At 35.3% G+C, this 15,563-nt stretch overlaps 1 protein-coding gene across 8 annotated transcripts in view; it reads left to right on the top strand.

Annotated features, from left to right (window-relative positions):
* Nucleotides 1–15,563, top strand: part of RNF19A (ring finger protein 19A, RBR E3 ubiquitin protein ligase) — a 93,330-nt gene that overhangs the window by 27,399 nt on the left and 50,368 nt on the right. For all 8 annotated transcript variants that reach the window (XR_004071179.3, XM_063709409.1, XM_063709410.1 and 5 more), the window contains exons 3-5: nt 7,568–7,776; nt 12,712–12,856; nt 13,778–13,940. Coding sequence is in view for 7 of the 8 variants with exons in the window: in XM_063709409.1 (XP_063565479.1) it covers nt 7,568–7,776; nt 12,712–12,856; nt 13,778–13,940 (517 nt within the window). In the remaining variant the exon portion in view is untranslated. The remainder of the gene's footprint in view (nt 1–7,567; nt 7,777–12,711; nt 12,857–13,777; nt 13,941–15,563) is intronic.

Below are 15,563 nucleotides of genomic sequence, written 5' to 3'. Positions count from 1 at the left end.
GCTGGAAATGCTGTTGTAGACCGGCCTTTTACAAATTTTGCAGAGATCACAGATCCTACTTTGATTTTATCCAGAGAAAACAAGTACATGGGACTTAGAAAACAGATTTAGGGTATAAAGAGCCATAATGAATAAACTACATTTCAGGGGAAGTTGTAATTCATGACTAGTGATAAATTGTATGTGTTAGAACACACATACATAAACATATTATAAGAGTTAATAGCTTGAACTGAGAGTGCTATTTTTAATTTATTCTTCCTAACCATAAAATTAACCCAGGTATACTTTAACACTAAATAATTAAATATACTATGTGGGTAGTTCTTTGAAGTTTAAAAATCACATTTTCTGTGTCTTCTGACAGTGTAATAAACTTTAAGCATTTCAGATTTTGAATTTTTTGACTAGGGATGCTCAATCTGTATATTACTCCTATACCAAACATTGTTAGTTGATACTAAGATTTTTGGTGGTGTTTTAATGAGTCAATAAAAATAACATTCTTCCCCTCCACCCTCATTCAAAACCATGTTAATATATGACACAGGAGACATGTCAGCTTTCTCTAATTAGTTGACTAAAGAATGTAGCTTTGGATATGCAGCCAAAATGGCTGGCTAACACTTCATCCCTAAATTGGACAGACTTCCCCAACTAGTCTCAGGCATGTAGCCCTGAGAACAACTGAAGGCCTCTCCTGCAGCATATAGTGGAAAAAAGAACCAGAATGCATCCTGTCTGCAGGTTGCAAATCCTAAAAAAGGGAACCAGGAGATGAACCTCCCTTTGTCTAGACCTTCTCTCAAGTATATTAAGTAAGTCATTCCTTTTTCACTGGAATAATCAAAACGTTAAAGTAGAAACATGAGCCTCTTGATTCTGATATAAAACTTGACTGTTCCCCTTAACTGGATCAAATAATTTTGCTATTTCTGATTATATTTTCTTTCTGTTCTTACCTTTAAAGAACAAAGAAAGTTATTTAAAGGTATGTTAAAAGCTTTATGCTTTAAAAAATTATTTTGGACTTACAGATACTTTTTCTTCATTCTCTTTTAATCGACGTGACATGAGAGACAGTGTCATTTTGTAATCAAAATATTTATTGAGACTGTCATGTCTTTCTTAGGATTACATTTCATGTTAGGTATGTTTTTTTTCTTCTTACTTGTTCCTCACAAGGAATTTGCTCCAGGTAGAATATATCACCCTAGCTGGTATCCCTACTTGCTTGATGTTATCAATAGTATAATTTGTAAAACATAGTACTATGAAATTCTCCCAGGAGATATTATAAATGACTTAATTTAAATAAATTAAGAAAATACTGCATACTATGTACTGAACATTGGTATGTTAATTGTTTTAGCAAATCCTATAATAGAAAACAAAAACCACTTTAATTTTACTTGGCATTTTCCTAACTTGACCACTGAGTTCTTAGTGTGGGTCACGTGTTAACAATGCAGTGAACAGAAGATACTTCTGGAGAGACTGCTGTTTCAGCCCCTTCCTGTCTTCCCCACTTTCTTGCTGTCCATCCACTCCTAGGTTAAGCATTTCAAGTACAGTAGCTAGAGACCTTCAGCTGAAGGATAGAGAAGGAAAGTAAGGCTTGAATTAAATAATGGACCATGGAAGGAAATGGAGCTAACCACTAAACTAAGGTATGGGGGCTGTTTGAGTCAGAGATGTTCAGTTATTTCCATGACCTTCTATTGAGCCTGTTCTTTTTCCAAATAACACTTATTATACCAGAGCAGAGAGACTCCTGCAATTTTCTGTAAAGCAAGTGTCTTGTATTTAATTTACTTTTACCATTTGCTTCCATTATAATTTGAGACTTATTTTTCAATGGCAAGTAAATACAGCTCCCACAAAAGGAACATCATCTTCAAGAGGCCTGGCAATCTGTTTTCAAAATGTGTGAATGCCAGGTACATTTAATTCCTTGATACATTACAGAACGTGCCTAATACTGTTATGGTTAGGATTGAATACATATGAATGTGAAACACCTACATAGGAAGCACTCAATAAGTGTTAGTGTGAGAAAAAACTACTAGACAAACTGCTCTAACTTTTGTTGTCAGATTATACATTTATGAAAACATTCGGTCAGTATTATTAAAGTAATCATGTTTTTCTTCGGAATTTGTATAAATTCAGTAAGACTTGAATGTTTAGTTCTAGGGGTAGGACATCTTACCTTTTCCATTTAAAAAATACTGAGAAGTAGCATAAAATGTTGGTACTTTAACATTTGAGTAAATATAACATGCCGTGAACTAAACTCTCCTTTTCTCTCTACCCCCGTAACCCTACCTGTCCTCTGTCTTCCTCTCTCCTCATCTCTCTTCACAGACACACAAGCACTACATATGTATAATCTTATTTTAATCTCACAAGTCTTTTTATTATTTGCTAGTTTGGGGGATATATTTTGACCAAATGCCAGGTGGCCAAAGTCAGGTATCTCCGTCATAGTATGATGAACTTCTGGGATACAAGAATAAATGGAAATTTTTAGTTAATTTTTAGAAACTAGCAATCAAGGGCCGGGCACTGAATGGAGATTTGTTCAAATCCAGCCCTGCCCCTTAATGACTGGCCAATTCACTTTATTTCTTTTAACTTCAGCTTCATTATCAAAGTGGAGGAATTATGATTATAAGTAATCATAGGGAGTATAGAGATAACAGTGCTTTAAGATAGATATCTTAAGAGATTGAAGTTATGAAAAATTAAAAAATGAAATCAGAAATGAAGCCAGGAGTGGTGGTTCACACCTGTAATCCCAGCACTTTGGGAGGCCAAGGTGGGCAGATGAGGCCAGGAGTTCGAGACCAGCCTGACCAACATGGCAAAACCCCATCCCTACTAAAAATACAAAAAATTGAGGCTGGGTGTGGTGGCTCACACTTGTAATTCCAGCACTTTGGGAGGCTGAGGTGGGCGGATCACTTGAGGTCTGGAGTTCGAGACAAGCCTAGCCAACATGGCAAAACCCCGTGTCTACTAAAGATACAAAAAAAATTAGCCAAGCATGGTGATGCGCACCTGTAATCTGAGCTTGAACCCGGGAGGCGGACGTTGCAGTGAGCCGAGATTGTGCCACTGCACTCCAGCCTGGGCAACAGAGTGAGACTCCATCTCAAAAGTAAATAAAAAATAAAATAAAAGTACAAAAATTGGCCAGGTCTGGTGGCTCACGCTTGTAATCTCAGTTACTTGGGAGGCTGAGGCATGAGAATCACTTGAACCTGGGAGGTGGAGGTTGCAGCAAGCCGAGATTGCGCCACTGTGCTCCAGCCTGGGTGACGGAGTAAGACTCTGCTTAAAAAAAACAAAACAAAACAAAACCTGGCAATCAAATATTAAATGTTTGACATGATAATGCAGGATTAGTAATTTCCCCTACACTACCAGCTATTAGTTTGCTCCTAATAAATATACCGTGTGTATATATGTATATTTTATACTGTGTATTTTAAAAATTCTAAATAGATATTCACTTTAATATCATCACTATTGATATAATTCAGGAGAAAGTTTTATAGTAATATATTTTATAGGAGGAACACTATATTTGGTATAAAGTTTGGATAAATCTCAAAAATCTTGTTCTCTAAAAGCAGCCATTTTTATGAGTTTAAGTCTCTAGACTCAGAACTTGTAAGGAATTATCATCTGAAAGCAATTTATGAAGCTGTTTTAAAATTTAATTATTGAGAAGATCTGAACAGAGTTAGAAATACAAGGAAAAATTTGAGAAGAAAATATGCTTTAGGTCCACGGTTTTCTCTGTTTTCTTGCCAAACCCCTTCATGTTTTTATGGAAATTGTACCAGATTTTGGAACTTGTCATGAAATTTTTAAACGGCGAGGTTGATGTTCTGCTTTTAATTCTTCTTGTCAAGAAGAAGTACTTTTTTTTAAAACTTAATTAATTTTTTTTTACTTAAATCATTAATTAAAAATTAGGTCAGTTCTTTAAAGTTTGTGTAGTGCTATGAATACTAGTATATTGAGCAGCCTTCTACAAAGGTTAGAATTATATGTAACCTAATTTCTATTAATCTGCCTCGTATATTTTTATAAATACTTATTTGCTTAGAAACGATATATTCTTCCTAAATTTATATAGATAAAGCGCTCTCAGTGTTCATATTAGCTGTAAATTGTTTTCCTATTTAATTATTTGAAAGTTAAGCATGTACCTAAATTTGGCTTTTACAGTCATCACAAAGATTATAGCATTTTACTCTTGCAACATACTGGACATTTATACTTAAGTTACTCAGTTATCCAGTAAAATGTTACCATATAAAAGATTTCTATTGTTATGTCTAAAATGCCAACCAATATTTATTTTAAGATGAGTATTCAGATATTAATATTCAATCCTAATAACATTATTTATATTACTTATGTAGAAATGATAGTCACTTGTATGATCAAATGGTCATTAGTCAAGCACAAGTGCAGAACTATGAGAAATGTCATCAAAGCAGCCATGTGCTTATTTGGCATTCTAAAGGCCAAGGCCAAAGCCAAAGATTATTTTGGCTGAATACTGAGGCTAAGCCAAACTAAAGTGAATGCCTGTTTTATGTATGGGAAAACTTAGTTGTTGGGAGATAATGTAATTTACTTAAAATTACACAAGTATTAAGTGGTGGAAGTAGAATTTGAACTGGCCACGCTAAAACTTCTTTGCTGCCTTTGTAAATTGTAACCGACTTCAGAAAACAGTTTTGGCATTGTCTCCTGCATACACAGATTTCCCCATTCTGCCCCTCCTCTTTCCTTCTTCCTTCCTTCAATAAAAGGTAGGTAGAGAAAAAGTTTGGAAGAGAATGCCATTTCCTTTTCACTGACATTATTGTTTTAAAACAAAGACTACACTTTAGCTTATAGATACTTTAGATTAAAACTTTGATTTAAAAAAATAGGGTCTTTTTTCTTTATCTGGGACTGCGATGAATAAGCTGTCTTGGAAATTTTAAAGCTCAGGGAAATGAAGCTTTGTTAAATTACCCATTGCTGATTATAAATTGCCTTTAATTCAATCCTGTTTGAACATATCTGTGATAGAGAATGGTAATTAGATAATTGGTCTATCAGAAATAAGATGGAATTTAAGATGTGTTTAAAGAGTACGTGATACTTGGGAGGCCGAGGCGGGCAGATCACAAGGTCAGGAAATCAAGACCATCCTGGCTAACACGGTGAAACCCCGTCTCTACTAAAAATGCAAAAAAATTAGCTGGGCGTGGTAGTGGGCGCCTGTAGTCCCAACTACTCGGGAGGCTGAGGCAGGAGAATAGCTTGAACCCAGGAGGTGGAGATTGCAGTGAGCCGAGATCGCGCCACTGCACTCTAACCTGGGCAACAAAGCGAGACTCTGTCTCAAAAAAAAAGAGTGTGGTACTAAGGGATCAACAAGTCCAAAAATGGATGAAACGCCCTGACTCTTAAAATCCTGCACAATTTTATAGAGTATCTTGAAACTTAATTGCAATCTCAGTTACAATTATTACTTAAATTTTATTGACAGCTCTGAAAACTCCCCTAAATTTCCAGGCAAAAGGAAATGTTTAGTATTTACAAAAGACATGCATTGATAAAACTTGATTGTTGCTGCTTTCAAAGCGAACTAGAAACTTCTAGAAATTTTTAAATGGAAAGTTTTATAGAGGTAATGGTAGATTCACATGCAGTTGTAAGAAATAATTCAGAGATCCTGTGTACCCTTCTCACTGTTTGTCTCAGTGGTGCCATTTTGCACAAGTTATAGAACAATATCAGAACCAGGATATTGGCATAGATACAATCTACCAATCTCACTCAAATTTCCTGATTTACTTCTAGTTATTTCTGCACAGTGTATTTAGTTATATGTATTTTATCATATTTAAGTTTGTGTATCCACCACCACAGTCAAGATACTGAACAGTTCCATCACAACAAAGATCCCTCATTTTACTCCTTTTTTTCTTTCTTTTTTTTTTTTTTTTTGGTACAGTGGTGTGATCTTGGCTCACTGCAGCCTCCGTCTGCCTCCCAAGTTCAAGCAATTCTGCCTCAGCCACCCAAGTAGCTGGGATTAAAGGTGTGTGCCACCACTCCCGGCTAATTTTTTAAATATTTTTTGTAGAGATGGGGTTTTGCCATGTTGACCAGGCTGGTCTTGAACTCCTGACCTCAAGTGATCTGCCCACCTCGGCCCCACAAAGTGCTGGGATTACAGGTGTGAGCCACCATGCCTGGCCTGTGTTGCTCTCTTAGAATCACATGTACTTCCCCCCACTCTTTCCCCTCCCCAGTCCCCATTCCTAATCCTTGGCAACCACTAATCTATTTGACATTTCAAAAATATATAAATGGAATCATACAGTATGTAACATTTTGAGACTGACTTTTTTCATTCGGTGTAATTCTCTGAAGAGTCACCTAAGGTGTTACTTGCATCAATACTTTCTTTATTGATGGTAGTGTGTATGCACTATAGCTTATTTAACCATTTACCTTTTGAAGGTCATCTGGGCTCATTCCAGTTTTGGTTATTCTGAATAAGGCTGCTTTGAACATTAGTGTACAAGTTTTTGTGTGAGCACAAATTTTCATTTGTTTGGGATAAATGCCAAAGAATGCCTAGAAGTTAAGTCATAAGTTTTTAAAGTGTCAGAAATATTAACTCGGAGAAAGGTATTCTTGCTAGTCATGAATCTACAGTTCTCAGTCTTTAATCCGAAGAAAAAAAAAAAACAGTTTTTTTTTATTTTTTGGCAGGAGATTGGCACCAAAGACCACTTTTGCCATGCATCTTAGGAAGAAAAATGTGTGACTTCTGCATACATACAAAATTATCACAAAATTTATAAATTGGCACCGTATGCCATTACCTGACAGTTAAAACTAACCTATAGTCACTACATTTTTAAACAGGCAATCTTTTTTTCTTTTAACTTTTTCCACTTCAACAAGTAATTGTAGAAAATCAGAAATGTATAAACATATAAAGAAGAAAATTAAAACCCAATACCAAGAAAACCATTATTAAGATTTTTGGTGTTTTTCCTTCTAGTCTTTTTTTTGTGTGCATACAATACTGTACTAATTTAATATGGTTTTTTATAAAATTGAGATTAGGCTAAATGCAATTTGGTATCCTACTTAAAAGTTGAGGGAGAGGAGCAAGAGTTGAAAAACTGCCTGTCAGGTACTGTGTTCACTATTTGGGCAACAGAATCATTAGAAGCCCAAACCTCAGCATCATGCAATAGACCTATGTAACAAAGTTGCACATGTACCCCCTGAATCTAAAAAAAAACCCTGAAAGTTAAAAATTGAACTTTTAAAATATTTTACGCCATTTATATATCTTCATTTGTAAACTTCATTTTTCCCCATTTTTATATTGGTGAGATTGTGCTTATGACTGTTTGCTAATGTATAAATAGAAAATGTTTTTCAGGAATAATCTTTAGTTGGATACTTTTTGAAATGAGTATCTCTTGTTTTATGTCACATTTTAAATCATTTTTCTTGTTCTTTCAAGATATGCTGTGATAGCATTTGGATGTGCCAGCTGTCCAAAATTAACTTGTGGGCGAGAGGGCTGTGGAACAGAGTTTTGCTACCACTGTAAACAGATTTGGCACCCCAACCAGACCTGTGATGCTGCTCGACAAGAGAGAGCCCAGAGCTTACGTTTGAGAACTATACGTTCTTCATCCATTAGTTATAGTCAAGAGTCTGGAGCAGCAGGTATTTATGTCTAATTTTTTCTAATAAAATATTTGACACAAAACACTAGTTATTTTAACTTTTTAAAGTTAAGTATTCCTGTTTTCCTTTCACTTGCCGAAAGTGTTTTTAAGTGCATTTCTATCCCAGAAGCACTCATTCTTTCCTATGGAAGAAAGTGGTTCTGAAATTAGAAAGATTATATTGTCCAGGAAAAAAGGAAGTGTCGTGATGATTTATATAACTGATAGCCAAAGATAGTCTGAAACTTGATTATAAAGGTATCTGTCCAGGTGTGGTAGCTCACGCCTGTAATCCCAGTACTTTGGGAGGCTGAGGCGGGCCGACCACTTAAGGCCAGGAGTTCGAGAACGGCCTGGGCTACATGGTGAAACCCCATCTCTACTAAAAATAATTTATATTCCTGCCAGCAGTGTATTGAGGTAATCATGTACTTTATGCTACTAGAAAAAAAGTCACATGAAATTTTAACACAGAATGTTCGACATTTAATACTTTTGTAACATAAATGTTTTTTTATACCTGTTTGCTGATTGATTTGCTTCTCTTTCCTAAAGATTTGTGGAACTCAGTAGTATTAGTGTTAATTTGTAGGTATGGGTCCAGAAGCAATTCAGAGAGGACCTGAATATACCTAAACTGTTCCCTGAAGAGTCAGCAGTAGCCATTGGGTAGTTCACTTGGAAATGATATTCCTCTCCTCCAAGTTGGGGGTGTGTATTTATTGGTCACAGAACACACAGTCATACAGAGCAAGAGAGAATGACTCGAATCAGACTGCCTGAATTCAAATCCCACATTCTCTACTTACTCCGTGAGCAGTCCTGAGCAAGTTACTTGTCTCATCTTTAAAATAAAGATACTGGCCAGTCACGGTGGCTCATGCCTGTAATCCCAGCACTCTGGGAGTCTGAGGCAGGCAAATCACTTGAGATCAGGGGTTCAAGACCAGCCTGGGCAACATGGTGAAACCCTGTCTCCACTAAAAAAATACAAAAATTAGCTGGGCGTGGTGGCGGGCGCCTGTAATCCCCAGCTACTCGGGAGGTGAGGCAGGAGAATCACTTGAACCCAGGAGGCAGAGGTTGCAGTGAGCCGAGATTGTGCCACTGCCCTCCAGCCTGGATGACAGAGTGAGACTCCGTCTCAAAAAATAATAATGATAATAATAATAAAGATACTAATAATGCTTGTGTCCATATAGTTGAAATATTTCCTGGCTCATAGTAAGTGCTTTTGCTATATGAGGTAGGGGACCTTAGAGAAACCACAGTCACTTTCTAGAGATTTAAGTATGTCTGGGCTATCATTAAATTAAAAAACGACAGAAATGGCTTTTATTATTTTTTAAAATAAATCATGATTTAGTTATCCAAATGAATATTGGTCTTCCTCAACATAGTCACCATGGGAGTTTTTGTGTTTATTTCAGCAGTGCTTCCCTGGAATGCCTCATTGGCATAACTTTTAGGATATGTCAGCTTAGTATCAGTTTGATTTCTGAGAATGACTAAAAGTTGCTTTAGAGCTAAGTCTAGCAGCTAGAGTATCATACCAGGTTGGATTATTGGTTTGGTATAGATGCAAAGTAAGATGTGACTATATGATCATGAGTGATTTTTCTTTTATCTAAAGGAGCTTTGAGGGTAATTATGAAAGAAAACCTTACCAAATGCTTTTAGCCAAACAATAACATTGTTGGAATGAATAGTCTCAAGGTGATTGTTTTAAAAAAAAACTTCATTTGGAATTTGTTTCATGTTTGTTTAAAAATCTTGGCTGGGCGCAATGGCTCACACCTGTAATCCCAACACTTTGGGAGGCCAAGGCAGGAGGATCGCTTGAGCCCAGGAGTTCGAGACCAGCCTAGGCAATGTGGTGAGACTCCTTCTCTACAAAAAATTTAAAAAATTAGCCGGGTGTGGTGATGGGCATCTCTGGTCCCAGCAAGCCAGGAGGCTGAGGTGGGAGGATTGTTTGAGCCTAGGAAGTCAAAGCTGCAATGAAATATGATTGTGCCACTGCACTCCAGCCTGGGTGACAGAGTGAGACCCTGTTTCCAAAAGCAAGAGGAAGAATTAGAAATGCAGTGAGGGCCGGGCGCAGTGGCTCATGCCTATAATTCCAGCACTTTGGGAGGCCAGAGCGGGCAGATTGCTTGAGCTCAGAAGTTCTAAAACTTCAACAGCCTGGGCAACATGGTGAAATCCCGTCTCTACTAAAAATACAAAAATTAGCCAGGCGTGGTGGTGTGCATCTCTAGTGGTGTGTGCCAGCTACTTGGGAGATTGAAGTGGAGGATTGCTTGACCCCAGGAGGTGGAGGTTGCAGTGAGCTGACATCGTGCTACTGCATGCTAGCCTGAGCGACAGAACAAGACCCTATTAATTAAAAAAAAAAAAAAAGTGTAGTGAACTTGGCTTCTCACAGACTCGTAGAAAGTTAAAAAGGAAGCTACCATCTAAATGGTTTTATTATTATTCCAGATATTTTGGTATTGTTTTCTGTATCATGATAGTCTGAAAAACTAGTTTTACTTTTAATATTAATTGGTATAATAATTAGTTGTTTTTTTCCCCAGTCACTGAAGATAAATGTGTGCTTAGTTACATAAAGTACATTAATATTTGTGTTTATAAAATAATACAATATTTATAGTATAATGTTTATATATGTGTTTAAATTGTGACAGCACTGCATCCACTTGAGGCTCTTTTTTATAGCTACTAGGAGGTTTATGCACTTGGAGTTAAATTTTAAATGAACCACATATTTTTCATTTTTGTTAATGTAGTTTTCCCATTTTATGCAAATAAAATATTTAATTGGCTCTCCACTCCTGCCTCTGTCCCCTTACTGCTACCACCCTAAGAGATTATCATTGTTAACATTTGAGGACATGGTGTTTTGTAACCTGTTGTTTTTTCTTAATATGACAATGGCCCATATTTTAGCAGTAAACAAAAAGATACAGAAGATGAAAGCTTAGCCAAACACTGTAAATAGAAATGGGAAGCTTTTTCATATCAGGGAACGGTGGCTTAATTGATTCTTGGGGAATGGGGGATCAACTAACCATAAACAATTTCATTTAGGATTTTTGCATCATGAGGGTATTTGGAGAGAAATATATCATCCTATAATGTGCACAGTAAGTTTTTCCTAATTTGTTGCTTTGAGGAAAGACACAAAGCAAACTAAACAGCCTTTCATAGATAAATAAGTATACAGAGAGTGAAAGATATGGGTACAAGTATATAGAGACCTATCAAAAATACATTGCTTGTGGTATTAATTCTCATGTGTGATTTTAGCATATTAAAAGGCTGTTTTGTGTTTTTAGAACCGTAAGAATAAATGGGGATGTTACCTTTCAGTTTGTTCCAAATATTGTATGCATCATTACCAAAGCTTGAGTCTTTTTACTCCCCCGTCTTATTGAGATACCTACTACTTGAGCATACCCTGGAATGAGAAAGTTTATCGATTAACATGCTGCTTCAGCAGATAGGATTAGCATTTCCTTAATTTAGTATACTACATGTTGTATCAGGCATAAAAGCCAGCTTTTTTTAGTCATACCCCAATGTTTAAAATTGTTAAATGCAGACTTTATGTTCTTTTGATCATTTAAATCATGACATGGATATTTTTAATTTTTATATTCTAGTAATTATCAATTGTCCTTGTCTGGCTGCTTAGAGTATCAGTTTGCTCAAAATTGCTTGAGTCATTAAAACAAATACTAATTGTGAGCATTGACCAGATCTTAAGTTAAAAAAAAAAAAAAAAAGCATCTTTGGTCCTAGAAGAAGCGCTAAGGAAACCTGAATTAACTGATAAAGCACAGGTAAAGTTTGACCATAAAACTTGTAGAAAGAATGGAATATAGCTTAATGCTTATAATGTAAGACATTGGAACAAATACTTAAATTCAGTGGTTAGCACTATAAATATCTTTTCTTAACTGTGAGTAGTTGGAAAATATAGCTGGCTAATAGTAATTACAAGTTACTATTTAAACAGATGCCAACATGCAAAGTAGTTGTATAATTTTCCTAAAGTTATGTTATACTTGATTTTAACTTGACACCATTGTGCATTGTAACCATATTATTATACAAGGAGCATAGACCAACAACAGTTGAGTAAATGGGTGAATAAATGAATAAAAAGGATAAACACAACTAATTTAAAAGTCATGAGCATAACTAACAATGATTGCTTTTATTCTGAAACTGTTTTCCATGGTTTATAACGTTCATAGCCATATGACCCTTCCTTAATCTCTTCCTTCCTTCCTTGTATTTTGGGTACTGATTCTTTGCAAGGTCCATCTCTCTTTTGTGTGAAGTAAAATACTGGGAAAAGGCTGCTTTTCTAAAGATACCTGTTTTGCTATTTTTATAGTGCTTATAACTGATGTAATTAGAAGAAATAAATTCATAGTGCTTTGGATATAGCACCTCAGATTAATATCAAATTGTCACCTCCTGTTAGTGTTCATTCAGTAAAGGAATAGTATACAGAACGTGTACATTTGAATTAAGGGAAGATGGTTAGAAAAGTTCTAGAACCGGGAACTACCATTCAGAAGACTTCTATGGGACCAGGACAAAGACAAACTTTACGTAGTTCACAATTTGCTTAGAGCTGTCCTTGATTCTCCTTTCTCTTTTTATTCTTTTTTTATTCTTTGTTCTCATTGTTTTACTACTATGTTTAAAAAATGTTTATAACTTGATATTTTAATGTAAAGTATGTTTTCTTAGAAGGGAAGAAAAAATGCTTTATATACTAAAAACAGCAGGCTGAAGCTATAAGTTAACAAACTACATCTTAAGATTTTTTGACAGTGCTACAATTGGTAAACTGCTAGAAGTTATTTTTAGACCAGTTTTATGTACTTAATAGATTTCTCTATGTTCCCAATAGCTGATGATATAAAGCCATGTCCACGATGTGCTGCTTATATAATAAAGATGAATGATGGAAGCTGCAATCACATGACATGTGCTGTTTGTGGTTGTGAGTTTTGTTGGTTGTGTATGAAAGAAATCTCAGATTTGCATTATCTAAGGTAAGCTTATAGAAGGAGCTATTTATATGTAAATGTAATTTTATATTGTAAGACAAAATAACTTGTCTTAAATTTGGGTTTTATAAGATACTTAAAGGGATTGGTTTTATTCTAGTTAAATAAATTTAAAAGAAACCAAGTTATTATGCTAGTCATTTGGAATTAATAAGTAGTCAAAATAGGAAATGGATATTTCCTTTTTTTGTTTTTGTTAAACTAGAATGCTAGTAAGTATGTAATACCCTGTGTAATTATGCTAGACCCATAAATACTTTCATTTAATTTTCCCATACATAAATTTTATCATTTAGGCACAGAGTGAGTTTATGATATAATCAGATAATTGATGCCTAAAAATATGCATGTTTTGTATTAGTTTACTATTAAAAAACTGACTTAAGGGTTTGAGGATAATGGAGGACTAGGGATAAATTTTTAACCTGAATCTCAGTTATCAGTATCTTGTTAATATAATTTACAGTGATTCTTACCTTATACTTCATTGAATTTTCCCATACATAAATTTTATCATTTAGGCTACAGAGTGAGTTTGTGATATAATCAGATAATTGATGCCTAAAAATATGCATGTTTTGCATTAATTTACTATTAAACTGACTTAAGGGTATGAGGGTAATGGAGGACTAGGGATAAATTTTTAACCTAAATCTCAGTTATCAGTATCTTGTTAATATAATATAAATTAAATAATAAAATATAATATAAAATAAGATATATCAATATCTTGTTAATATAATTTATAGTGGTTCTTACCTTAGTTTAATGAACTCAGAATTTAAAGGGGAAAAAAGCTCCTAACTATGAGAAGTTTTTAAAACTAGTCATTGTTTTAATATATTGCACTAATTTGTTATTGTGGTGTTTTGCAGCAGTTATTTACATTATAATTTTTTCCGTTAGTCCATCAGGATGTACTTTTTGGGGGAAGAAACCCTGGAGCCGAAAGAAGAAAATATTGTGGCAACTGGGAACACTGGTTGGTGCTCCTGTCGGAATCGCTTTAATAGCTGGCATTGCTATTCCTGCAATGATTATTGGCATTCCTGTGTATGTGGGCCGCAAGGTAAAATGCATACTTCTTGTTAGTCCATTATCTTATTCTAAATCTTTAGGTGTATTCTTTTAGTATTGATGATTTTTGGGTTTTTTTTTTTTTTTTTTTTTTTTTTTTAGACAAAGGGTATCTTTAGTTTCTTAGTATAAAACAGTTACTCTTTTTTCATAAATTTTTAGTGTTTGGCAAGCATATATAAATACGTATAAAGCAGACTTGCTTTAAAATGTTCTGAATCTGAAAATTTTAGTATGTTTGTATTATAAAACTTTGAGTATAAAATATTGAAGGATACACACCTGAGATTTTTCTCATAGGTATATCCTTGTGAGGTCAGGTCTATGAGATCTTTTAATGAAAGTTAATAGCTAAATAACACATGCCCTCAGGCAAAGAATAATTAGCCAGTTCTTGAATTATTTCTGCTGTAGTTCGAACCTTTTTTTTTGGATTACTGCTTTTAATAAATACACTATTTTGCAAATTATAACAATCTTGTGAAAGTCCAAACACCAGTGACTACCACTGGCCTCTAATTGATGAATTATATTTCATTAGCTAAGCAAATAGTTCTTTTGTTAAGGGTTAATGGGATAATTTATGAGGTCCTAAGAAGTCTGTTGTTGCCTAAATTAATAGAATCTCTGGATTGAGAAGTAACTTTCAGTAGGATGTAGCTAAAAGAAAAAAAAAGAAATTTTCTTTGGTATCCAAGAAGATCAAAAAAATTAAAACTTTTTTTAAAAAATAAAAAGAAATTAATCCCAACCTTGTACCCAAGCAGAACAAAGGATAGCAATTTTTAAAAAGGGAACTAACAGGCCGGGTGCGGTGCCTCACCCCTGTAATCTTAGCACTTTGGAAGGCTGAGGCTGGTGGATCACCTGAGGTCAGGAGTTCAAGACCAGCCTGGCCAACATGGTGAAACCCCATCTCTACTAAAAATATAGAAAAAATTAGCCAGGCATGGTGGCAGGTGCCTGTAATCCCAGACTCGGGAGGCCGAAGCAGGAGAATCACTTGAACCTGGGAGGTGGAGGTTGCGGTGAGTTGAGATTGCACCATTGCACTCCAGCCTAGGCAACAAGAGCAAAACTCCATCTCAAAAAAAAAAAAAAAGAACTAACATGCTGGTCATGGTGGCTTACTCCTGTCATTGTAGCACTTTGGAAGGCTGAGGCAGAAGGATCACTTGAGGCTGGGAGTTCAAGACCAGCCTGGACAACATAGACCCCATCTCTCCAAAAAATTTAAAAATTATCTGGGTATGGTAGTATGCACCTGTAGTCCCAGCTACTTGGGAGGCTGAGGTGGGAGGATTGCTTGAGATGGGCAAGTGGAGGCTGCAGTGAGCTGTGATTGTGCCACTTCACTCCAGCCTGGGTGATAGAGCAAGATCCTATCTCTAAAATAAAAAAAGGATCTAAAGGTTGTCATACTGTGTCATAGGTGTTGTATGTACTTTTACTCATTTTAACCCTGCAGCAACCTCGATATTTCAGTCTCTGTGTGTTAAAATATTGAGATTTAGGAAAGTTTATGTAATATATCTTCAGTTACACACAAAGAAGCAGAGCTGAGATTTGAACTCAGATGCATGAATTTTTAATATAAGTTCCATGATTAAGTTTC

This window comes from Gorilla gorilla, chromosome 7 (genome assembly GCF_029281585.2).
Source record: "Gorilla gorilla gorilla isolate KB3781 chromosome 7, NHGRI_mGorGor1-v2.1_pri, whole genome shotgun sequence".
NCBI classification, from domain to species: Eukaryota; Metazoa; Chordata; class Mammalia; order Primates; family Hominidae; genus Gorilla; species Gorilla gorilla.
The sequence above is the reverse complement of the archived record's forward strand: the minus strand, read 5'-3'. Positions and strand labels throughout refer to the sequence as shown.